A 27,277-nucleotide genomic window follows, 5' to 3' on the forward strand; every position below is an offset into this window, starting at 1 on the left:
GATCAGGACACATGTTTCAGTTTATCTCAAACTTTCATCATGAGAAGAAAGGCCAGCAGGGTGGGGTTCGCGTGTTTGCATCCCGAAAACACGGCCCACAGTTAAAGGCCACCCGTGCTCTATTTTTCAAATCCATCTGAAGTTACATCAAAGCGGGCATTTGGAGTAAAATGTGCAAAATTCCACATGCAAATCCATACCAGGTCCTCTGCAGTGTCCCTGAGAAAAAAAAGAAAAGAGAAGAAGTTACTATCATAAGCAGAACTTTCAGTCAAGTCTGGGAGTATGCAACAGTATGGCATCGCCGCATCCGCCACATCACTGAACCACCCTATGCCCCGGATGGGAAACACTCAAGCATATGACGGATCCATCCCATTGCTCAAAAGTAGCCATCTACTGTATATGCAACAACCGGATGAAAAATGGGCAAGTTCTTGGATTTGTCCAGTCTCTGGGGTCCTCAATACATGCTGCGTCATGCACTACTGCCCAAAATGTCAAAGTTGACATTCCCTCACAATGCACGTGATAATACCCCCCCGAGTCTCCCCAAATAACTGCTTGTTTAACACAAGTCATTCTAACAGTGCCCAGGGATCCTCCAAAGAGACCTAATACCAAAGACATCCAGTCTTTCCCTCCAGAAAGACGTGTAAAAAAAGAAACCACACATGGTTTCATGGATAAAATTAAATCTTTTGTGGTGTAGCAGAATTTTTGGCACTGCAGGAAAAAGTTTCTTAAGCAATGAAGTAATAAATATCTTGTTTCCTGATGAGTTGAGTTCAAGAATCTGTCATGTTCTGCAAACTCCCTGTTTTTCAAAAACAGATTAGACTGATATTCTGTTAAAAAAAATTTTGAAAAAATCCCTGAATTAATCACTCAGCTCTGTGTTCCAGCTGAGTTGTTTCCTTGTATGTTAAAATATTTTGGTGTTTTATTTCACTTTTCTTTTTTTTATCTTTCAGCTAAAATGATTAATTTATTTTTTAAATGCCGGAACTGGAGTCGCATGTTGTGTATAAAGCTATTTCTTCCTTCCAGCTGCTTCTGAGCCAAAACATGCAGACAGTAGGGACTAAACAATTTCAACAAGATAATTGAAACCATTCAGCCCGATTCTGTGGTTTGGCATTATAGGACCATATTAACTTGAGCTAATGTTTACAAGAATGTACAGCCTGAAATACATAATGGGAACACATTCCCACCATCTCATCTGCTCTCTGGTACTCCCTCAGCGCTACCTTCTCCTGCATCATTAAATCACATAATACACAATACCTTGATGGCTGGCTGTGATGAAGACAAATGGTTATTCTCAGAATGCTCAGAAGGTATTTTAAATAGAGATTGTGTGTAGGAAGTCCTTGTACACTGATGACGGCCTTCATTGTTGTTATTTTCCACTGTTTGAGAATTTGTCTTCTATGACCATCCAGGGCTCAGATCAGGTCACCGAGTGGACAAGGAGCTGACCTGCCAACAAGCTACCTGTCTGTGTCCTTAGACAAGACACTTAATCTACACTGGTTCAGCCACCCAACTGTAAATGGGTACTGGCCTCGGCTGGGGAAGTAATCTGCACTGGGCAGGGGACACCAATGATCCTCTGAGCCTACATAGGACTTACTTCTTCAGCACTCAAACAATCGTTCTTTGGATGAACACAATTCAGTTACCTGCAGGAATTCCATCTAATAATTATATAGCCCCAACTCAAATAAAACACATCCATGCAAGATAATGTAATTTAATTTAGTTGGGACACCATATATTTATTAGGTGGATTCCAATCCAATGAGGTAGTTTTTTTGAGTGTATAACACAAATAAATGGCTCATTGTGTTGTGTGGGCCGCCAAAAGAGGAGGTACTGCTGGCCCACCACCAGTGGGCGCCCTGCCTGAAGTGCGGGCTTCAGGCACGAGAGGGCGCTGCTGCCACGGACACAGCCGGGGGTGACAGCTGTCACTCATTATCTCTTGACAGCTGTCACCCATCTACTCTACATCATCTCACTCCATAAAGACCAGACGTCATCTCCACCTCGTTGCCGAGATATCGTACTTCGTTGGAGGTAATATCCTCAGCCGTTTGTGTTTTGCAACATATTTGTATATTGTGAGTGTTTGCAGGAGTACCGGTCCCTCTTTCTGTGGAGGCTGAGTGAGTGCAGGACGGCACTCTTTTCCCCTGAGGAATCACTGCGGTGCAACATATTGAGTGAGAGGTGGAGGTGGCATTCCCACCGTTGTTGTTACAGGGTGTACACACACCCACACTTGACTGTCTTTGTTCTCGCCAGCAGTACCAGATCCGACAGTCGGGGACGGTGATCACCTGGGAATTCGGGACTTGGCGGCTCCAGTATTCACCAGGTTCGGTGGCGGCGGAAATCGTGTGGTTCCGGCTCTTCTCAGGACAGACGTCTTCTATCCTCGAGCCTGCCCACACGTCACCTTTGTGGATTGACTGTAATCATATTCTGAGATTGTCTGTATGTTTGTTGTGCACCTTCACAACATTAAATTGTTAATTTTTGGCTCATCTATTGACCATTCATTTGCGCCCCCTGTTGTGGGTCCGTGTCACTACACTTTCACAACACATTGGATGAACGCAATTCAATTATGGGTAGGATTTCCATCTAAAAATATATGTAGTTCCAACGAAATTAAATTAAAGTATCTTGCATGGATGCACTTTTTTTGAGTTGGGGCTACATATATTTATTAGATGGAAATCCTGCTCATAATTAAATTGAGTTAATCCAGTGCATCAGTTTTTTGAGTGATTTGTGGTTCCAGCAGTCCAGATATATTCGCCTAAATCCCAAAATGGGTAATAAACATTTTACAAGATGAGAACACTTTAACAAAATGCTGCATATATTACATTGCATATATATGTGCTACTGTAACAAAAGACATTAGAAGGACATCAAATTTAACCATGTTTATGTTGTGGAAAGATCATTTACATACTGCCCCAGTTCAGAAGAAGTTGTGACGATAATGCAAATTAAACACAAAATCAAAAACAAAACAAAATGCAGCAGTGATTCTTGCCATCTGTCTCATTACAGAAGTCACAAACCCAAGATGTTTTATGTTACATGTGATCAACTTAATTTCATTTGTTCATGTACATCCATTCCTGCATGTAAGGCCCGCAACATCATTACAAAGCAATGGCGTCCTTATCATGTTATCTCATGTGTCCTGGGTCAACTCCTTGGATGATTTAGACTGAGGTGAAAGATGACATACTGTTGAAACTTAACTTTCTCTGTAGTCATAAATAGAAGTTAAACTGCACATCAGTTTGGTGAGAACTGTGATGCTTAGGACCTTGTAGTGCTTATTATTAATCACCATGACTGGACCATCATTACTGTTGGGTCGGGTGTCTGTTTATTGACAAGGGACTGCTGTAAATTTGAGCCTTTATGTGCAGAATACAGAATTAAAGTAGAGATTTGTTTGAAGCAGCCTGGACAGTTTAATTCTGTTTCAGCTATAAAATTAAACTAAAATGTCTTCATTGTCGTTGGCAGATAAAACAACATACACAGATGCAAATTCACCAAGGATACACACTTGTGTGCTGAGCACCCCTTCCCACCCCCCATTCATTTGGCTTTAATATTGGCTTGATCACTGGCAGATAAATTAGGAGATATTCAGTGAAGCATATTTTTACTGTTCCCAAACTGTTATTTTGAAATAAAAACATCAGGTTGTATTGCTGATCTAACCATGCTACCACACTGGGATTTGGGTAAATATAATATTGGGAGTTATGCTTTCCAAATTTAAAGTAGCAAGGTTTATAATTTGTGGAGACAAAATATTGGTGTTCTTTTGTGCCTGATTGGTTAGGTTTGGGACTTGAAAGAAAACCAGCTAATGTTGACAAAAAACACTACAGCCTGGAGGCAATAAATCTCATAAAACAATGGACCATCCAGTAAAGTGGGCAGGTATTGGTGTCCAACCCAACTGTGTCCAAATTCTAACTTGTCTGAGCTACAGTCATTTGAGCTGTCCACTTCAAACTGACTGAAAATTAGATAAATTATGTTGTATTTAGCACAACAATCATTATTCTTTCCAGTAAAGTCAGCTGTCCTCAAAAGATGCTGATGAAACCTGATCATACTCAAATTCCAATCCTTCCTAGATAGAATCATTTGTGACATCCAGCAATAACACGAATCTTGTTCCACACAAGAATCAATGCACTGTTCAGTAGAGGGAGTGGCCCTTAGAGGGTGTTAGTGAAATACGCTCATGCTAAAATTTAAACTTGTTCAGTACAAATTTAGAGAAAAATATATATGTGTTGTTTAAAGCCAGCAGGGGATGGAAACAGCTGAATTTTAACAGACATTGCATTGTTCACTGGAGACAAAAATGTGTGCAGAATTTCCTACAATGAAGACAAGATGTTGTAGGAAATGAAAATCAGGAAAGCTGACTGGAATCGGCTCCAGTGGTGAAGTTAAAGGTTCAAGTGAACAGCATCCAAACTGAAATGCAAACTGTTGCACTAACTTGAAGTTATGATGGCTAGATGGTTGTGTGATTATATGGTATTGCAATTTGATCACGACAAATCAAATTTCTGCTAATGAAATTTGTCTGCTGCCACTGACGCCTCTGAAAGTATAACCTAATCTGTCAGAGTGCATTTTTGGCATTGTTTAGACACCACATCAAATAGGCAAGAGGAGCCACGCTAAGATCTTGGAGTGTTTCTAAGTGTAGACATGCAGAGGAGGAAGTGTGACAAACACTTGTTAAATCTAATTGCAACAGCAGGAAGGTTGTGCAACATGCCAGTGTTACCCGGTCCTAATGTTTTGGCACACAACCCCTCTGCCTGCTTTGTCATCCTGTGGGTTTTCATCTTTTTGCTGCTGCTTCTGCTTCCTCTTTTTTGTTCCCTAAGATGGTTTGTGTGGTTGTCAGCAGTTTCTCACTTTGGGTGTGTTGTCCAAAACAGCAACAGAAGACTGGGACAAAAAAGGATTATAGATCCTTTAATCTCGAAGACCACAACAAAGTGCTTTTGTTGTTTGTACTGCGAAATTTTGCGTACCACTCCTGTATGGTGCCACACTTAAAAACACATTAATCTATATTCCATGTAATAATAAATAACAAATAGTGAATCAAAACAGTATGTAACTAGAGCACCGCACTCATATAGTGCAAACCTCCGCCAACAATATCTTCCAATTCCACAAATTCTTACCTTTTAAGGTCAAAGTCCTGTTGGAAGTGGCTTTTCCTAAGCTAAAACATAATACAAAATATAGAACAAAAGGGCTTTTCAATGTTAAAATGAAATATCTGTTAAATCCACAATATGGATCAGATGTGAATCAAACTTTCATTCTATTCATTTCAGTCTAGTCATTGAGAGTGCCAGTTTTCACCTCATTATCACAAATGAGAATGATTTAGGGACTTTTGATTGAGATATAATGCAAATGTACGCCAAATGGGCTTTTCAATATTAAAGTCAAATGTCCACAAAATACACAATCCAGATCACATCCAGATCAAACTTTGCCAGGTGATAGTGGGTGTCAGTCTGCATCTCACTTTCAAATATGAGTGTGATTGGGGCACATTTGTTTAAAATATAATGTAAAATACATCCCCAATTCCAATGAAGTTGGGACATTGTGTGAAATGTAAATTAAAAAAGAATACAATGATTTGCAAATCCTCTTCAACCTATATTCAATTGAACACACCACAAAGACAAGATATTTAATGTTCAAACTTATAAACTTTATTGTTTTTGTTCAAATATTTGCTTATTTTGAAATGGATGCCTGAAACACATTTCAAAAAAGCTAGGACAGTGGTATGTTTGTCACTGTGTTACATCACCTTTCCTTCTAACAATGCTCAATAAGCGTTTGGGAACTGAGGACACTAATTGTGAGTACCATGATTGGGTATAAAAGGAGCATCCCCAAAAGTCTCAGGTGTTCACAAGCAAAGATGGGATGAGGATCACCACTTGGTGAACAACTGCGTGAAAAAATAGTCCAACAGTTTAAGAACAATGTTTCTCAACTTTCAATTGCAAGGAATTTAGGGATTCCATCATCTACAGTCCATAATATAATCAGAAGATTCAGAGAATCTGGAGAACTTTCTACACGTAAGCAGCAAGGCCGAAAAGCAACACTGAATGCCCGTGACCTTTGATCCCTCAGGCGGTACTGCATTAAAAACCAACATCATTGTGTAAAGGATCTTACCGCGTGGGCTCAGGAACACTTCAGAGAACCATTGTCAGTTAACACAGTTCATCGCTACATCTACAAGTGCAAGTTAAAACCATGTAAAGCGAAAGCCATGCATCAACAACATCCAGAAACACTGCCACCTTCTCTGGGCCTGAGCTCATTTGAAATGGACAGACGCAAAGTGGAAAAGTGTGCTGTGGTCTGATGAGTCCACATTTCAAATTGTTTTTGGAAATCATGGAGGTCGTGTCCTCTGGACAAAAGAGGAAAAAGACCATCCAGATTGTTACCAGCGCAAAGTTCAAAAGCCAGCATCTGTGATGGTATGGGGGTGTGTTAGTGCCCATGGCATGGGCAACATACGAGGGCTGTCAATAAAGTAACGGTCCTTTTTATTTTTTTCAAGAACTATATGGATTTCATTCATATGTTTTTACGTCAGACATGCTTGAACCCTCGTGCGCCTGCGTGAGTTTTTCCACGCCTGTCGGTGACATCATTCGCCTGTGAGCACTCCTTGTGGGAGGAGTCGTCCAGCCCCTCGTCGGAATTCCTTTGTCTGAGAAGTTGCTGAGAGACTGGCGCTTTGTTTGATCAAAATTTTTTCTAAACCTGTGAGACACATCGAAGTGGACACGGTTCGAAAAATTAAGCTGGTTTTCAGTGAAAATTTTAACGGCTGATGAGAGATTTTGAGGTGATTCTGTCGCTTTAAGGACTTCCCATGGTGCGAGATGTCGCTCAGCGCTCTCAGGCGGATAAAATGCTGAAACCGACTTCTTCTGAAACTTCTCTGTTCTCTCACGACGTCCTGGATCAATAGAACCTGAAATGTGGAGGTTTTCAGCTTGAACAGGCTGACGACGGCGCCTGAGAGCGCTGAGCGCCGTCTCGCACCGTGGGAAGTCCTTAAAGCGACAGAATCACCTCAAAATCTCTCATCAGCCGTTAAAATTTTCACTGAAAACCAGCTTAATTTTTCAAACCGTGTCCACTTCGATGTGTCTCACAGGTTTAGAAAAAACTTTGATCAAACAACGCACCAGTCTCTCAGCAACTTCTCAGACAAAGGAATTCCGACGAGGGGCTGGACGACTCCTCCCACAAGGAGTGCTCACAGGCGAATGACGTCACCGACAGGCGTGGAAAAACTCACGCATGCGCACGAGGGTTCAAGCATGTCTGACGTAAAAACATATGAATGAAATCCATATGGTTTTTGAAAAAAATAAAAAGGACCATTACTTTATTGACAGCCCTCGTACACATCTGTGATGGCACCATTAAGGCTGAAAGGTACATCCAGGTTTTGGAGCAACACATGCTGCCATCCAAGCAACGTCTTTTTCAGGGACGTCCCTGCTTATTTCAACAAGACAATACCAAGCCACATTCTGCACGTGTTACAACAGCGTGGCTTCGTAGTGAAAGAGTGCGGGTACTAGACTGGCCTGCCTGCAGTCCAGACCTGTCGCCCATTGAAAATGTGTGGCGCATTATGAAGCGCAAAATACAACAACGGAGACTCCGGACTGTTGAACAACTGAAGTCGTACATCAAGCAAGAATGGGAAAGAATTCTACCTACAAAGCTTCAACAATTAGTGTCCTCAGTTCCCAAATGCTTATTGAGTGCTGGTAGAAGAAAAGGTGATTCCAAGCCCTTTGGCCCATGACCTTGAAAATTTAGTCAGTTCTTGCCTATCAGAATATGAATCCTCTGTAAAAAAAAAAAAATAATAATAATTATAATGATATATGACAAATTGTGGGTTACAGCCTGGTTGGTTGGTTGTCTTGGTATTTGGTTGGTATTCTGGTTCTGTATGTTCTCGCAATCCTTAGTTGTGTTTTTGTTTTATTTTGTTAGTATGGCCAACATCTGATCTGAATGAGGATTCTTCCTATAACTCCTGAGGGAGTTTTTCCTTACCACACTGTCACCAGTGTTGAGATGATTTATGGTGTATTACATGATCCAGTGCATTGATTCCTGAATATTGTGGACCCCAGTGGCTGGAGAAGGACAAGGGGATCCCTACGCTTCAACTGGGTGCAGCAGATAGATGGTTATTTTAGACATGTGGGGATGGCCCAGTTGTCTGCCTGAGTGATTGCCATCCAGGACCCAAAGTGGTTCTGTGATGTCGTGGATGTGGTGAAACTTCCAGACATGACTTGTATTGTCTACAATATTAGATGATTGCCTGATCACCTGGCCAGTGGTGACACAATGTATCTGTCACAGAATATCATAGATCGAGCCCATTGGCCAGAGTTTGGGAGTTTTTGTTGAATCATCTAGGATGACCAGAGTTGTCTGCTTTTGTAGGTAACTCATCAACACAATTGTACAAACACTGGAAATCTGGAAGTTGTCCAATATAGGCTCTGAGGTGATCCAGGCTGAGGCCGGTGTGTATCTTGCTTGCCTCTACTGGTGGCTGGCTCTCACTGCGATATTGTATCTCTGCTCCCCTCCACAGCATGTCTTTTTCCTGGTTCTCTCCCTCAGCCCCAACCAGTCCCAGCAGAAGACTGCCCCTCCCTGAGCCTGGTTCTGCTGGAGGTTTCTTCCTGTTAAAAGTGAGTTTTTCCTTCCCACTGTTGCCAAGTGCTTGCTCACAGGGGGTCGTTTTGACCGTTGGGGTTTTTCCGTAATTATTGTATGGCCTTGCCTTACAATATAAAGCGCCTTGGGGCAACTGTTTGTTGTGATTTGGCGCTATATAAATAAAATTGATTTGATTTGATTTATCTCCAGATACTAGTGTAAAACAGGTCAGAGTCTGCCCATGGATGGGACGCCAGTCCATCACAAGTTACTCCCCCATCCAATGCTGATGTTAAACAGAATATGGACACATGAAATATATAGCAGGGATCCATATTCAACATGGGGGGTTGAATATGGATCCCATGGGGGTTCATTTTACAGTCTGACCAGTTGACATGTGGAGTTGGTTGGACTGGGACAATGCAGAAGTAATTAGGTCATTGTAACATTAAAATAATGGCTTTGCTTAACAGCATTTCTAACTAATATGGTAGGGGTTGCGAGAAATCTTTCTGTTCTTAGTTGGTCCTAAAGGGTAACACTGAGTCACTCGTAACTGTGCATGATTAACCAATGTGGTACTATTTGTCTTGTTTATTTTTTAAAGCAGTGGTTTTAGTCTGCCCTGTTGTGTTCAGTTGCAGCTGCTTTGTCAGGCTGATACTCGAATGTTGGAGGAAGTGAACCACTTGATATCTGTTTATAGCCCCATGTTTCTTATGTTGAATATTAGTGGTCAGCTTTATTCCTCAAAAGTGATCCCACTTGAGTATCAGCGTGAGGCATGTTGTCTAGAATTACTGTCTCTGTCTCTCAAACTCAGCATTGCACAAAAGTGCAGTGCCATCTCAGTACAACCTGTGGCATTATTCAGAGATCATCAGACGCTGTAATTCCCCAGACACAACCTGTCTGCAGAGTGCAGACAAACATAAATGCACTCTTTTATGCATTGAAAGGGGAAGAATCCACTCAAATTTTATGATGGGTCTTTAAACATGGTCATTTAGGGGATTTATGTTCATCAGTAATGCAGAAACTAATGTACAGATGCATAAATTGTCACGCACAGGCAGGTCTGCTCATTGTTCCACTTGTTTGTCCGTAGCTCATACACAACTATAAAGCACAACCTCCAAACCTCTATGCCAACTGCAGACTTTGTGGAAACTGTACCACCGCCTCCACTAACGTTTACATTGCTGAGCTGTGTGACTCACTACCAGCCGTTTATTATGTCATTCAGGAATTGAGGGGGCAGAGGTTGGAAAAGGTCAGACAACCCCGGACCAAGCATGCACACCCGGTTTTTCATTTACTGTGAGTCAGAGCCTCATGCTGCCCGTGTGATGGATCTCAGTGGAAAACACTGTACTTTAAAACATCATAACATCGTTGAAAACTGTTCTTTACACATGAAGGTGGTGGATGGACTTCAGATCAAACCCAATGTTCTCCTGACTCAGGTCACATCGCATCCACCACGCTACAGAAAAACCTTGAGTCCTGGTTGGCAATCACCCAGGCAGACAACTGGTCCATCCCCACCTCTTGAAAGTAACCATCTATCTGCCAAGTGAAACATGGACATCCATTTGGACTTTTCCTGTTGCTGGGGTCCTCAGTAGTCAAGGTTCCTGCATGCTGGATCATGCTGAGAGAAACACGTGTTGTACCTGAGGTTCCCTCACAATTCAAGTGAAATGCCTCATCTTAGTTTCCATAAGTATCTGTTCATTTCAGCCAAAGTCATTCCAGCAGCACCCAGGGATATTCCAAAGAGACCAAGTACCAAAGACATCTAGTCACCAACTTAGGTCACTGTTTAGCATGCTAGTCTCCCAACCATAGAGAAAGACAGATCGCACCGGACCCTGAAGACCTGGACCTGTGTTCTCCTTCAAAGATATTAACAATGGCAGACACCTCTGTCTAAGGACCTCATGACTCCATGATGTCTTCCAACATCTGTCACAAGTGCAAGTTAAGAGCCATATGGCACCATTTTGGACTGTTTGCACACAAGAAAGTTGTAGTTGCAAACATGAGCTAAAGCAAAAATATGAATCATTTTGCTTTATGGATCAAACGCTGGTAAAAATCTTTTGTGCCCTTGAGCATAACACAGAAACCCAAATTGCTCCAAGTGTACAGGTCTGCACTTTCCGCGGAAGCTGCTAGAATGAATGCGAAAATATGATTAGGATAAAAGCATCTGCCAGTCTTCAGTGTAATGTAAACTGTGTTGATGCTCTTCACTCCTGAGCTTGAAAACAGAAAAGGCTTTTTCACACACATTTGGTAAAAGATGGCATGACCCAGCAGTTTGAGTGCAAATCAGGCTCTGCGGTCTATAACAATGAGTGCACCGCACATATAAAATTCCACAGTAGCACGACGGCAGCCATCTTTCTCTTTGTCTTTTCATGGCGTAAATAATCCCTTCTGAAAGCCCTGTAATCTGCTAGTTGCCTCTTCCCTTCCTCCTGTAATGTGAAACAGTATCAGGAAGACAGTTATGAAGAGTCCTCCAGGACCAGAAATGGAAAGTAATGCAACAGTGTGGACACCCATTACACGGTCTATTTCCTGAAAGTCAAAGCAGTCATCAGCTCTGATATATATATATATATATATATATATATATGACTGTCATAATGTACATACAGCAGGCCGACTGGTTCATGGAACAACTTACAGAACAGTGGAGATCGAAACTGATCATATCTGTACATGGAGCAACATATAGCTGTGCATGATTGTAGTTTCATACCACACAGTTTTTCCATGTGTGCAAGTTTATCCGGCAACGAAGTTGGAGAAAGTTATGTTTTCCCCCCTGTTTGTTTATGTGTTTGTTTGTTTGTTTGCTTGTTTGTGAACAGCCTGTAACCCACAATTTTTCATATATCGTTAGGATTTTTTTTTTTTTTTAACTGAAGATTCAGATCCTGATAGGGAAGAACTGATTGAATTTTCAAGGTCATACGTCAAAGGGCAAAGTCAGGAAAAATCTCAGAAAATTGGAAAAATCCCTATCTTTAATATTGAATGAATATTAAAAAATTCATACCTCTGTCAGAAAAGATCACATTTCTTTCATATTTGAGAGTCTTATCTAGGATGGTATCCTTTGTTTGATCTGGATCTGATCCAGATTACAGATTTTGTGGCCATTCAAATTTAACATCGAAAACCCCATTTAATGTATATTTTACATTATATCTTAATCAAACGTGCCCCAATCACTCTCATATTTGAACGTGAGGTGCAGACTGGCACTCACTATCGACTGACCCAGTTTGAGCCGGATCTGACCCGATTGTGGATTTTGTGGCCATTTGAATTTAACATTGAAAAGCCCATTTGTTGTACATTTTGCATTATATCACTCTCATTTGTGACAATGAGGTGCAAACTGGCACTCTCAATAAATAGACTAAGTTTGATCCACATCTGAACCATACTGCGGATTTAGCGGACACTTAATTTTAACATTGAAAAGCCCTTTTGATCTTTATTTTATATTATATTTTAGCTTGTGAAAAGCCACTTCTAACAGGACTTTGACCTTGAAAGTTTTTTCCAAGGTAAAAATTTGTGGAATTGGAAACTGGTGTTGGTGGAGGTTTGTACTCTACGAGCTCGAGTTTATGTTGGATTTAAATCTGTTTAATCTTTGCCTATAATTATTGGATTTATTAGTTTACAGATTTTTCTGGGACTTGAGGGCCAGGATTGGTAATAATAATAATAATAATAATAATATTCAATGTTTAAATAATAACAATTGTTGTTTCCAGGAATTGATGGGTTGAACTTTTTAATGAAAAATTATGGACCAGGACCAAAGTTTTATACTTTGATTCTAAAGAATCTCGTGAACAAACATCTGCTGTTGAGCTGTGGCATTTCTTCTGAACAGGTGATTTTTTTTTTGCTTGATTTTTTTTTTTAAATCAAGTCACAGTGACAAAAAAAATCACAATTCTGTAATCTTTGCAATTAATCCGCAGTTCACAAAATGTTGAGGACTGATTTAAATGTTAACGTGTCAATGCAGCTTTTGGACATGTGGGGGGAGGCTGACGAAGGCCATGAAAGCAGTCTTCTGCGGTGGAGCCATGGAGCGATCCACAGAGCCACGTCATAGACGCAAAAATCAAATGGGGGGGTGATTTCAAAAAGTGGAAATCCGCGTTTCCGAGGAAAACTTACATGTCTGATGATGTCCAGGAGATGCGTCTCTCAAATTCCATTGATGTCCACACAGACAGTAAAAATAAAAATAATAACTCTGGATCACCTTGTCCACATTTTCCACACAGGTGAAGCCCTCTGTCGCTGTGTGCACGGGGCTCATTGCAGGCCCAGCAGCGTTGCTGCCTCATGCGCGTGTAGCAGCTGCACTCTCTCTTGTCTACGTTGTGTTGTTGTTTTAGACTCCTCCCATTCGCTCCCCTCGGAACGCGAACTCATGATCTCCAGCATGGGAGGCGGACGCTCTGTCCAGTCGGCTAAAACCCGGAGTCTAGCCTGAGTGGCCAGAACATCCTTTAGCTGTCTGGGGAGTGAGGCCTATTGACTACTTTTGCACAGCGACTCCTGCTGGCCTCCATCACACGTCATACAGCTGAACTGTGCATGCACAACCTGTCCATGCATTAAAACTTAATTCCATTAGATGGCGCAGCTCCTCCACTGCTGGACAGGATGCACGGGCACCGTGATCCTGTGGAAGGTCTCTGCTAAAAATTCAGTTTAATTAGGGAATAACACTGTTCTTTCTGATGATTTGCAGACGTTCATGCTGGTTATATGGTCGCAAATTGAACTTTACCGGCGACGCGTTAGCGGAGGCAGTAAAACAGATATTCCATCAAATGTCCATCAAACAGAGTAATCCATAAAATGTGAAAATCCATAAAATGTGAAACCGGAATCCTGTGTCAGAATCCACATCAGTACTTTCATATAGTATCTTAAATTCACCCATTTCTGTGGCATCGTTGGTACATGACTTTCTCGCACTCTCAGCTAACAGCGCCATTATGACATCTGCATAGCAGCACGCACAGCCAGTGTTCTGTCGAATTGTGTGTCTCGTTGCATAAATCGATCATTCCGCATCCCAACAATATTGCGCATGTGTGCGGAAGGCTGGCCTGCCAACAGGAATGACATCTCGTCAGAACACCGGTCAGGGCGCGGAGTAATACATCCAAACATTAAACGGTTGAATTTTTTGCCACCGTTACCCTGATATTATATGGTCTGGTTCTCACACAATTATCCAGTCAGATTTGAGGAAAAAAATGTAATTGGATTAGAATCCATAATGTAGGATATTAGTTAAAGCTCACAAACCCATGACATAACAGCACTCTTGAAGTCACTCTTGAGTCTTGAAATTTTTTTGGTGGCACACCAAGCAGTCGCCAGGAAAAATTGTAAAAATGTGCCCTGGGGCAATTTTTTTCACTGAGTGTGCAATTTTTAGAGCAGTCGGCTGATCCGTAAACCAATAAATCCAATCACTATGGCCTTATATGTGGGATAGGGCAGCTTGGTGGCCAAGTGAGCAGTGCAGTTGCTTCCATAACAGAAAATCTCCAGTTCAAGACCATCCATGTCCACTCTCCATGTAATGTGGTGTTGTGCCAGGAAGGACATGGGAAGGTAAACCTTGTGCCAACATCAGCATTCATTTTCTATACCTGCTTACACCAATCAAGAGTCACGGGGGGCTGGAGCCTATCCCAGCAGACACTGGGCGAGAGGTGGGGTACACCCTGCAGAGGACGGCAGTCAGTCACAGGGCCACATATAGACAGACAAACCCATTCACACAGCTACGGCCAATTTTAAAGGTACCAACCCAAAAGGAATTATAGTATCTGCTGCCTGGAGGACCATCTTCAGTTGTAGATGAGGTTTAACAGCATGCCCAGGATACAGTACATCCATCAACATGTTTCTTTTTTTGTCCAAAATGATCACCTGCCTACTGCATATACACCATTTCTGTTCTTCTCTAACCATCGACTCATTAATGAAAGCACTCGTCTTTAAGAGGAGCCTGATGTCATCGGTTTTAGCCCCAGAGTCTGCACAGTGTAGAGAAGACAGTTTGTGATTTATATATCTTTCTGTGGGGCTTAAGATGTGCTCAGAAGACCATAAGAGGCAGGGTGGCATGCAGGAAGAGAAGCAAGCGTTAAGGGTGGTAATACGGTTCAAAAACAGCAAAGGCAATGATGACAGCAGGAAGTATGCGTATGCATGTCTGTCTGAAGTCTTTCAGGCAACAGTGGATTCTGCAAGAGATGTCACTGCTACTGATACCATGTAACATTAATTTGAACTTCAACCGTTGGTTCAGGTTCAGGTTACCTTATTAATACCCGTAGGTAGATTTGTGTTGCAATCACAGAAAGCATCCAACTTAGAACATATAATGACAAAACTAACATACCTAAAGACCCACCACCTTCATAAAAGTGCTCAAAGCCACATCAAACCACAGTTTACAAACTACCTAACTTGGTGCAAATTTTCCTCCTATAATTTATTTATCTGAATAATAGCAGCTGGAATAAAGTTGTTCCTGTAGCGCTTTGTTCTGCACTTTGGGACTGCAAGCCTCCAACCAGAGGGGAGAAGCTGAAATTCCCCATATAGAGGGTGTGAATGGTCATGTAGAATCGATTTTGTGATCCTATTTAGCTGCCTAATATACAACGACTCGGGGCTAAGCTAGCTATGGCTCTCCAGTCAGCTTCCCTGACCACTTCACAATCTGCATTAGTTTGTTCCTTTCCTTCACTGACAAAGCACCATACCATGACACTGAAGAATAAGACAAAACAGATTCAATAAAAGACCGATAAAACAGTGCCATGATGGTTTTGTCAATATTAAAAGATGACAGCTTCCTAGGGTTGCCAACTCTCTGAAAAATAAATAAGGGACACCTCACCGCCAGGGCCGACCGGCCGACCCTTCCCAGCATCTGTGTGAAACGATTTTTAACCATTTGACTGTTGACTTGACCCTGAATTTAGGTAGATGCATACATGAATTTGTTCTGATATGAACACGTGGAAAACAAATTATTATTTAGCAATTTATTTTTAGTGCAAAATAAATTTTCACTCACAATTTCAGTATGAGCATTCTGTCTTCTTTAAAAATAAATCTCTGTAGTGCTATTGCTTAACTTAAAATTGTATAAATTAACAAAAAAAAAAACAATAAAAAATTTGCATCATCCAAAACAATGTAACAGTGCAAAACAATGTAACAGTGCACATTTACACATTTAGTGTAATAAAAAGTGCAAAAAATAAAGTCTGAAAAGTAAACAATACTGTTGTTGCGCACCTTTTCCACCCAGCCATTTTCCTTTTCTCATTCTCCCCTGTATTTTTGCATTCTTTTTTGTTTGTTTTTTTTTAGGAGGAGTAGTAACGACGTTACAGACTTTGCTGTCCGTAGGCATATCTGCAGTGCCAGTGTTGGTGTCTGTATCGATATCAGCCATGCTGCTTTGTTATTGTCGTCCAGCGACCGTTGTCGGCTCATGACGTCGGTATCTTCTTGCGAGCAGATGTCCCTCGACCAATGAGATAAGAGTGATTCTGTATTGTCAACTAGTGTCTGTCAGCTCATTGGTGAAATGCAGGAGAGAGGCTGGGATCAAATTTACCGTAAGTTTCCATATAAAGCGCCAGTCAATTCCATTGACATTTTACAGACTTTTTGATTCTCACAGAAATACGGGACAAACTGCGTCCCGTTTCAGGTCAATACGGAATGCACACTTTTATTTCCAAATAAGGGACGATTCCGTTTTTCAAGGGACGGTTGGCAACCCTGCAGCTTCCTCAAACAAAACAAACACTGATGCCCTTTTCTACACACAGCTTCACAGTTGGTTCAAATAAATTGTTGGGAGTACATGGGGCTTTGAGAATTTGTGATCCACAGTGGTGGAAAGCATGAATCATGTCTTAAAGTTTTTGTATCTGATATCTTTAAGTTATTTCTGAACCTTTTTGAAACTGGGACTTTTAGTACATGTATTTGATTGCTTGGTGCCTTATACAATATTACTAATTACTACTTTTAATATAATATGCAGAGATAATAGCAAAAAAAAATCTATATCAAACTGGAACCAGTCAGTAGTCACTAGTTCCATGGGTATGTGCAGAAATAATCTTGTTTTCCTACTATCCCACATGAAGGGGTATCTCAAGGTTCAATAATGGGTACATTTTTGTTTTCTCTGCAATTGTTTTTCCTGGTATGTAAGAGACATTTTTGTCACCTTAATGCCCAAGAAATACAGTTATATCTTACAGTAAAAGCCAATGGGTTTTCAATGAGCAGTTCTGTTTTTAGGAAATTGGTAAACACAGCACTCCCCTGGAGGAGCTGGGGGAGGTGTGTGTGTGGATCGGGAGGTCTGGGCGGCTTTGCTTGAACTGCTGCCCCCGTGACCTGACTCCGGATAAAGCGGAAGAAAATGGATGGATGGATGGATGGATGGTAAACACAGCATCAGAAATTGTCATGACTTTTGCTCATAATACTCTCGTCTAGCCACATATCTTGGCACTCTGAATAATTAAAAATACCATATTTCGTATTATGCTTCTTTTGCTTCCATCATGTTATTTTAACCTGAGAGCTCTCAGAAAATGTTTATGTACAAGATGAAAGTGCAAGAATACAGGTATCAAAGACATATGTGAAAATAAATATCGTTCTTTTCAAGTCCTCGTAATTCTAAGATTAGAGTGCTTCCAGTTTAAAAAATCTGGGGATTACAAATCAAAGGTTAATTAGACATGTTAACAGGATTATAGAAACAATGACTAAACTGATTTTCTTGAAACTTGGTAAAAGGGTGGAGTCCGGCCCAAGGAAGAAACCGTTAACTTTCTGAGTGGATCCAGTTAAGAAGGCAAATCAAGGAATTTTTTTTTTCACTTTCTTTAACATTGTGAGATAGTCCATTTTTCAACATTTTAATGAATTTCTCAAGAGAAAGGGTATTTATTTGTCTTACTCAATGTAGCCAGCACATTGGCCAAATTTTTTATAAGTCGGCATACACTGGCTAAATTGTCAAGGTGTGACAGGCCTATAAGGAAGGAGTATGTCCTGTATATCCAAAGCAGATGCCCCCCCTCAAAACAACAACAACAACAAGAAAAACACAAGGGACTGTTTCATTACTATGTTGTCTATGTGCACTTGAGGGGTGTAAATGGCTTACATTTATAATGTGCTTTTCCATCCAAATCAGAAGCTCAAGGAGCTTTATAATAGTGCCTCAAATTCACACACACACACACACACACACCAATGTCAGGGTGCTGCCATGCAACACAATCACTACACACTGGAATAGACTCAGAAATTAAGGACTTTGCCCAAGAGCCCTTAGTGATTGTCTGGTCTGGCTGGGGTTTGAACCAAGGATTCTCTGGTCTTAGGCACAACGCTCAGTTAAACCTTAAAGTAAGGTTAGACCTTCCCTGAGAAGCACCTTGGGGTGACTTATGTTGTGATTTGGCACTATATAAATATATTTAATTATAGGCCCCAGATTCCATACCATGAGTAGGGTGAAAGTCTGTGACGCCCCCTGAATAGGATAATGGTCACTTCCCCAGTCACTTCTGGTACCAGTTTACAGCTAGGTGGAGTGAGATTGTGTCTCTAAAGTAGCATGAAGCAGGATCAAACCCAGTACTACAGATTGGCAGACCAGCTCCTTATCCGCTGAGCTGTCTGTCTGCTCCTTGCAATGATAAAGCAATTTGGGGTGGGATCCAATCTGCCCCAAAAGTTAATGATTTCTTCCTTTGTTTACACTCCTCCCTTTCACCAAGTTTCAAGAAAATTGCTTGAGTGTTTTTTCCGTAACCCTGCTAACAAACAGCACTGAAAATGTTACCTCCATGGTGGGGTAATAATGTTCAGATGCATGCATTTAAAATTTTAGAAGCCAACTGATTTTCTAGCACTGAAGAATATTGACCCTTTTTCACATTTTTTTTCAATCATATCAGTAATCTTGCAGCAGTTTCTTTTTGTTTTTTGTTTTTGCGCTAGCCTGAATGCATGTTCATACACAATCTGCTTTGATTCACCAAGTGACAGTAAATTCACTCAGCGACCTGACTCATACGTTTACTCACACTTGGTTGTCATTGTCACACTATGGTGCAGCATAAATGCACAGCCTAGCTGTCAGATTGTTGTGGTCACCTCGTGTGTTCAGCTTCATTTCATTCTTCTTCAAAACTATTTTGGGTTCTGACCTTTGCCATAGCAAATAAAAAAAAAAGAAACCATGTCCCAATGACTTCTTAATTCATCCCAAGATGCTAAAACACAGGATACACAAGCACAGAATTCCCTCTGTTAAACCACTTAAGACCCAAACTTGACAAGGAGCTATGTTTTGGAAAAAAAGATCTCAGGAGGCTAATATCATGTGGATCTGAGACTGTTATGTGTGTTTGTGTGACTTTATCTGCATGAGAGCCCTTGCAGTTCATCCAAAATTCAGAAAACCCCAAATAAGGTGATTAGCTACAAAAAAAACAAACAAAAAAAAGTTTGTTTCCACTGGGTTTGGTCCATTTGTGACAAATGAGAGGATGACGATAGCGTTTTGGGGATCTTGCAGAACTGAGCTCAGCTTCCTTTTAGAAGCATCACGGGATAATTGCTGTTGTTTGAGGTTTGCTTCCAGTTAGTTTCGTCCTCTCTGTCTGGATTCATCTTCACTGTTCACGTTTGAAACAGCGACCACATCCGTGTGAATTTAGAGAACTTAATGAGCTCAGAGACGGCGGCCCTATGTCTCATCCGTCTGGTATACTGGTTTGGCCCGCTTCTCCGCCGCTCTCTTCTGCCCCTCTCGGTCTCATTAGTTTTCTGTCCAGGCCCTAGCAACAGGGAAACATTTACATCAGTGCACAAAAGCACTCATTCGCCACAACCCATTAATTAGGCCACTGTTTGTTGGATATTTCATTATGTAAATGGAGAACTGTTGAAAGAGAACGAGGCAACAGCGACGATTCCTGAGCCAGATGTTGATGCGTCGCTCTGCCCGGCATTGACAAACAGCCAGATTGTTTGTCTGCAGCCTGTTGTAGCTGAAACGCCGACACCATTTTGTTACATTTCTATCATATGCATCATTTATTAACTGCTACACACTGAAGGGAAACAGACAAGTGGAGGACAAGAAACAGCAAGCATCTTATTTCATACTACTTCAGTGTTTTGTCCTCATCATTGTGGTCCATTTATCATTTTGCTGGTGTCCCAGTTGTCATGCCATAATATTTCCATCCAGATCAGGCTATGACTTTAAAGCTGGGTCGTCCAAATCTGGAAGTTTCACTGCAAACAAAACCTGCGTCACAGACAAAGAATGAATCACATTCTTCATCTGTTAAGTCCAGCACTGGTAAAAATTTACTTAAACAACCATCTGCCATCAGACTTGTCAATGAGAAATCAGAAACCAACAAAAATATCAGTTTAGAAACACATTTTTCCCACTTTGAAATTAAAAGTGGGCAGTTGTTGGCTTAGTAGAATGTACCCCATGGATGGATGGACAGATAAGCTACTGGACTGACTGCATATGGGCACAACTAGGAGAAAACTGTTGGGAATAAGACCAAGGACTTGTGAGTTCAGCACTTTAGTTTGAAGTCTTCGCTTCGTTTGTGCCTTTTATTCCGGCGCCACAGTTTCAAATTGAATACAAGCTGGTGATTGAAAGCTGGTGATTGCAGGCCAGACATGTGAAACTGATGTGTGTTTTATAGGAAAAGCAACCAATTTTACACTGACGCTGTTTTACTTATAATTTAAGAAATGTAAATTTTGAAATGTGCTTTTACTATAACAAGCACAGCCCCTTTCACATATCTGCTCTGCTGTGTCTTACAGTCACAAATAAAGTATCATTTTCTGTTTTTTCCTTCACTCAATCTGTTCCAACCACAAATACATTGTTTACAAAATAAAATAAAATAATAATAATAATAATAATAAAACAACTGAGCTTTGATAATCAAATTTTTACCAGAGGCCATCAAAATATGGCCATTAGGTAATATGAAGGGTTTATGTGTAAATATAATATGTTTCACATATACAGTTGTATGCAAAAGTTTGGGCACCCCTGACAATTTTCATGATTTTCCTTTATAAATCATTGGTTGTCTGGATCAGAAATTTCAGTTAAATACATCATATAGCAGACAAACACAGTGATATTTGAGAAGTGAAATGAAGTTTATAGTATTTACAGAAAGCGTGCAAAAATTATTTAAACAAAACTGGGCAGGTGCAAGTTGTTGAATTGTTGAATGATGCACAGAGACACTATCTGCAGCAAGATCATGTTGTAGGTCTTTGAAGCAGGTCTGTGGGTTGACGATGACTGTTCTCACCATCCTTCGCTTCAGCGTATCTAAGATTTTTCTTGGCCTGCCACTTCAGGCCTTAACTAGTACTGTGCCTGTCGTCTTCTGTTTCCTCACTATGTTCCTCACAGTGGAAACTGACAGCTGAAATCTCTGAGATAGCTTTTTGTATCCTTCCCCTAAACCATGATGTTGAACAATCTTTGTTTTCGGGTCATTTGAGAGTTGTTTAGAGGCTCCCATGTTGTCACTCATCAGAAGAGATGCAAAGAGGAGAAACATTTGCAAATGGCGACTGTAAATGTCCTTTCTCATAATTGGATTCACCTGTGTAAGGAGGTCAAGGGTCAATGAGCTTACCAAACCAATTTTGTGTTCAAATAATTAGTGCTAAATGTATTCAAATCAATAAAATGACAAGGGTGCCCAAATTTATGCACCTGCCCAATTTTGTTTAAATAATTATTGCACACTTTCTGTAAATACTAGAAACTTAATGTCACTTCTCAAATATCCGTGTGTTCAGCTACTATATGATGTATTTAACTGAAATTTCTGATCCAGACAACCAATGATTTATAAAGGAAAATCATAAAAATTATCAGGGGTGCACAAACTTTTGCATACAACTGTATTATGTAAAAGCTAGCATAAAATAAACACTTCTAAAACTGAAAATGCTGTTTGTGTAACCTGATAACACCTGTGTAATTTACAAGACATCTCACAGAAGTCAGCGTGCACGCTTTCACTAACTCAAAGCTGACTTCTGCTCTTGTCAAAAGCTCATGTATGCACACACGCTCGCCCTCCTGCAGATGCCTTTAAAACATAAATAAAATTCACGAAATTCATGCCGATGGCTTCGGCACGAAGCTGCCGACGGAGCAAAAGCGCCTCCGTGTTGAAGTCTCACAGGACATGCTGTGACATGCTCACCTCTTCCACAATTTCTCGGATGATCACACGACTGAAAAGCCACCGAAAGCCGTCTGAATCTTCCGAATGGTGGAAGAGGTGGACATCATTTTTCGGAGTCCAGCATGTCCTGTGAGACTTCAACACGGATGTGCTTTTGCTCCGTCAGCAGCTTCGTGCCGAAGCCATCGGCATGAATTTTGCTGCAACTCTTTTCATGGCCAAATCTGTCACAGTGGAATGTGCCAAAAGTGCTGATGTCCACCTCTTCCGCAATTTCTCGGATAGTCACACGACGGTTCCGCATCACCACAGGGTTCACTTTGGAAATGATCTGGTCATTTCAGCATGTTGATGGCCGACCGGAGCGTGGCTCGCTCTCCACCGTTGTGCGGACGTCTTTAAACCGGTTGTACCGCTCTTTAATCTGTGTGATGCCCATAGGATCGTCACTGAAAGCCGTCTTAATAATCCGAATGGTTTCCACCTGGCTGTCGCCCAGTTTCTGGCAAAATTTGATGCGGCGCTGCTCCAGTTGTTCCGCCATTTTCCTTGCAAAGAAAATCCGACGAGAGACTCCACCCATCCGCACACAAAGGCTGCTTACCAGCAAATGATGCAATCGACAGGCGTGAAAAAATTCATGCATGCGCACGAAGGTTCAAGGTTGTCTCATGCAAGCACACGTGATTCAAATCCATCAGGTTTTTGCAAAAAATAACAAGGTCGGATGCTTTTATATATATATATATATATATATATATATATATATATATATATATATATATATATATATATATATATATATATATATACACACACACTTTGCACTGGATACCAATTAAATAACTGCAAATTATAAAGAAAACAAAAATTGTGTTATTTAAAATGCACAAGTCTAGCGATATTTTCCACAAGTATGTGCTATAACAGTTTGACCACCATCTTAGCTTCACAGATAGCAGACTGATGGTGGACAGCGGACTGAGTCCCCAAACTATGAACACAAAGGATCTGTGCTGCGGCGGCACTGAGCACTGAGAAGAAAACTTTCTCAAATTGACCTTATTCTCGTCATGTGGTGGCAGCAGGATATGGCTTTACAGATCACTGAACAAACATTCCAGCTGGGTTTTCTATTTTGGTGTCTCATCTGAAACTGAGATGTGCCGTTCTTAAACATCTCAAAGAGACCACAGCTATGTTTTTGTAGGTGAAAGCGCACTCAAGCCTGATTCTGTTTGTCTTCAGATTGCAGGTTTCATCAATGCCATTGACCCGTTCCCGAATGACCAGAACAACCTGACGGCGTTCCGTTTCTATGCCTTCAACCCCATTGTGGATCCCTGGGTTTTCATCATCTGTAGAAAGTCTGTGTTAAGGCACCTCCTGTCTCTGCTGAGCTGCCGGTTTAGCAGAGGAGCCGTGAAGACGACGACGATGCACGCTTCAATATCATTTCCCCCGGACAATCACATACGTCGAAGCCCCGTGGACATGACGCTGTCGCATCCCGACATCTACTCAAGTTTGGTTCTGTGATGTAGCCGTTCACTGTGGAGTTTTTTTCTGAACCAACATTGTAAAATTAATTGCACTATACTTCCACTGACTGATGGACACCATTTCAAATGTACAAATACTATCATTTTGTTGTAAATGTCAGCGCTGTAATTTAGCACGAGGACACAGATTTAGTGTTTAAAATAAAAAACTTTCTATTAAAAACGACGACTTGAAGCCAGTATTTAGATTTAGCTTTCCAGATTGCCTTAGAATGCAGAAAAAAGGCTGGAGAGCTGTGCACTTGGACCCCCCCTACTCATGTTGAAGCTAGATCTACCCCTGATTAATACAGTAAAATGTAAAATATCAGAACGTTTTCATTCCTTAATATCACTAACGGTATCGGGTCACAAAATCTGCTTTACACACACTTGGAAACTCATTCTATGAAATGTATTTATTTGTGAAGAAAAGCACTAATTACAGCCCAAACCTTGGCTCAGAATAATTCATGGGAATGCTCAGTGGTCATTCCCACAAATGTTGCAGCCAGAAATAAAACAATGTTTTTGTATTGGTTTGGAGGATTTTAAGCATGCACCCCTCCTCCTCCTTGACCTGCTGACATCCAAACACACACTCAACTGAGTACTCACTGGTTCACTCAGTTATTCAACCTGCAGTTTATCTGTCATCTTTGAGAGCTGCACTTTGCTGTGGAGAAATATTAATTTAACGTCCCAGCACAGAAACATTTCTCGGCACAGTCTACGACCTGGAATATTACATGTTGTTTAGCAATGACAAGTCGAGATATAAATTATTCTGCACCTGTACCTGTAAATTTATTTATCATCGTGCTGCTCTGTGTTACTTTTGAAGCATTTTTTTCAACACGTGTGATTCTGAAGAAACATTCCTGATGTTTGTGCAATTTCAACTCAACATTCGTGACCTTTTGAAACCATGCAGTCGTAAATTGCTCAGAGACCATTTAAAGCTGAAGTAACTCATTTGGTTTTAGGAAATGAATTCATATCTTCAAAGAGTTGTCTGATTTGTCACTTTGACTCAGATTTAGACTGAGTCTTTAATCCTGGTCCGTGCATGTCAGTACATGTGAATTGCATGAATCTTTGATGTCGTCCTTCTCTGGTGTTTCTGAGCGACCTGCGTCTGTTCTTTTGGGAACCCGCCTCAGTAAACTTATGATCCTGTTTTTGAATATCTGCTGCTGCAAAATGCACTGTGAAAAAAGTGTTGTTGTTGTTGTTGTTGTTGTTGTGACTTTATTGCTGTATGTATTGTAGATATTGACTGTGCTATAATGTCTTGTACGGTGAAAATAGTGTTGTTTGGTGTTCTGTGGTGGTGAGTAGTGACACAGGGATAACTCGATGTGATTTTAGTGTTTTTTTTTCTCTTTGCATGCTCTCGCTTTTAAGATTATTGATGCTTATCTATGACCCGTCATACAGCAAACAAACACAAATACACGCTCACAATAAAGTTGGGCTGTAATTCAATATTATTATGCAGTGACTTTCAGTGGAATCAACTTTTTAATTTAGCTAACTTATTTCCAGATTAATGATTCCAAGCATGGTGAAATTTAAAAAAAAAAAATTAGGGTAAACTAATATTAAGAATTTCACACATTTCCCAACAGTGACCTGAGGTTATGTCTTTGATACTAGGCCCCTTCAGTGGATCTTTGTGTACTACTGGACTGACTTTGTGTCAAATGGTGACATTTTAGCCACATGGTGTGTTTCTCTGGGCATGATCCAGTATGTAAGTGCCTCAGGGTTGAGGGCGCCAGCGGCTGGAGAAGACCAAGGACACGCCCACGTTTCAGATGGCTGCAGCAGATAGATGGTAACTTTTGAGAGGGTGGTTGGACACCCCATTGCGTTGCTACCAGACTGGACCACCATCAGATGTTCTGGTCATCACTTTATTTTACAGTATATCTTATTTTTACACACATTTTCCACTTTGTTTTGCAGTATGGTTTCAGTGGTTTTCTAAGCTATGAAAAAGCTGAGACGTGTAAAATCCAGTGAGTGTATCAAGAAGCCCCCCCCCCCCCCATCCCATTCTGTTAACACATTAACTCAAAAACAATAAAATTCTATAATCTTGTTAAACTCTTTTAGTCTTCTCGTGTTCTTGTTCAGGGTCACTACAGCTAATCTGGTATTGGCGTATGTGTTGATATGGCACACGTTTTACACCGGATGCCTTTCCTGATCCTACTGTTGACGCAAAATTTGAACTGGTCACAGCAACATCAAACCAGAGACCTTCTCTTGATGGAGCAAGTTTTTTTTTTTGTGACTTTTATATCAAGAAAATGCTGCATTGCCATCAATGACCACAAGATGGAGCCATCCACAAACATAACAAACTGCTCTTGAATATTTAGGCCTTGTGGCTGTGGCCCAATTCAGTATCTACATCCTTCTAAGGACTGTGTCCCACAAAACTCTTCAAGCTTCAGATACAGCGGAGACCAGAACAAACCATTATAAAAAGAGATGGCCTAACCCACGAAGTGTTTTGCTGTTGCATGATTATGTACCCCCCACCCCCGCCTTCTGTTGCCTGGCAACCTTGACAGCTGCATTGGCCAAGCTAGCATAATGGGTGTAATGGGCCTTTCAGATTGCAAGTGGCAGTTAACGCCTCCCAACATGTCAGTGACACCAGACGCATTGCGTCGGATGCAGCAAGGGGGACGGAGACTTCTACGTCACACGCCGGGGAAAGCTGAGCAATCGCCATCTTAGTCCAGTTTGTATGTGATGCTGGGGTGAGAGGGGAAAAGTGGATTATAGACAAGGCGGACTGGGATAAATTTAAGGCGGTTAGCGAAGAGTTGTTGCTAAGGGTTGATACAAGTCTGGACATAAGCACAGAGATCAGCTGCGGTATATTTACTGCGGCTGCGTTGGCAATCCCAAAAACTAAGCCTAAAAGGCTGAATAGAATTGTCCCATGGTGGACAGCTGAGTGTAAGCAGGTTATCAAAGACAGAAATAGAGCTTTTAGACTTTTGAAAAGGACACACAACTTCCAAAACCTGATTAACTATAAGAAATCCCAGGCAATGGTGCGGAAAACTTAAGAATGTTAAAAAGGAGTATTGGAGGAAGTTCTGTAACTCGATTGGCCAAACGACCCCAGTGGGAAAAATCTGGGGAATGATCAGGAAAATGAAGGGGAATGGAAACGCATATGGGTACTCAGTGTTGATGGATGGCCAGAACATGATTACTGACAATAGAGAGAAGGCAGAAGTTATTGCAAGAACACTTGCTGAAGTTCATAGTACAGATAATTTAAACCAGGAAGAAAAAAGGAGTAGAGAAGGCACTGTTAGATCTTACTGGTTTGAGTTTGGGGATGAAGGTGGGGGAAATTATGCTCTTAATATGGATTTCTCCAGATCAGAGCTCAGTAGAGCTCTGAGGAAATTAGGAAACACCACACCAGTAAAGGATGGAAACTGCTACTCTATGTTGAGAAACTTGACTGGTAAAGGA

The 27,277-nt window shown here is 41.1% G+C and overlaps 1 protein-coding gene across 2 annotated transcripts in view; it reads left to right on the plus strand.

Moving 5' to 3' along the window:
• ptgir (prostaglandin I2 receptor) overlaps positions 1 to 25,816 on the plus strand; it is a 96,396-nt gene extending 70,580 nt beyond the window's left edge. For both annotated transcript variants that reach the window (XM_034169238.1, XM_034169237.1), the window contains exon 3: positions 23,475 to 25,816. In XM_034169238.1, coding sequence (XP_034025129.1) covers positions 23,475 to 23,765 — 291 coding nt within the window. In that variant the 3' untranslated portion in view covers positions 23,766 to 25,816. The remainder of the gene's footprint in view (positions 1 to 23,474) is intronic.
• The last annotated feature ends 1,461 nt before the right edge of the window (positions 25,817 to 27,277 follow it).

The sequence above is a fragment of the Thalassophryne amazonica genome, chromosome 4 (assembly GCF_902500255.1).
Source record: "Thalassophryne amazonica chromosome 4, fThaAma1.1, whole genome shotgun sequence".
Taxonomy (NCBI): domain Eukaryota; kingdom Metazoa; phylum Chordata; class Actinopteri; order Batrachoidiformes; family Batrachoididae; genus Thalassophryne; species Thalassophryne amazonica.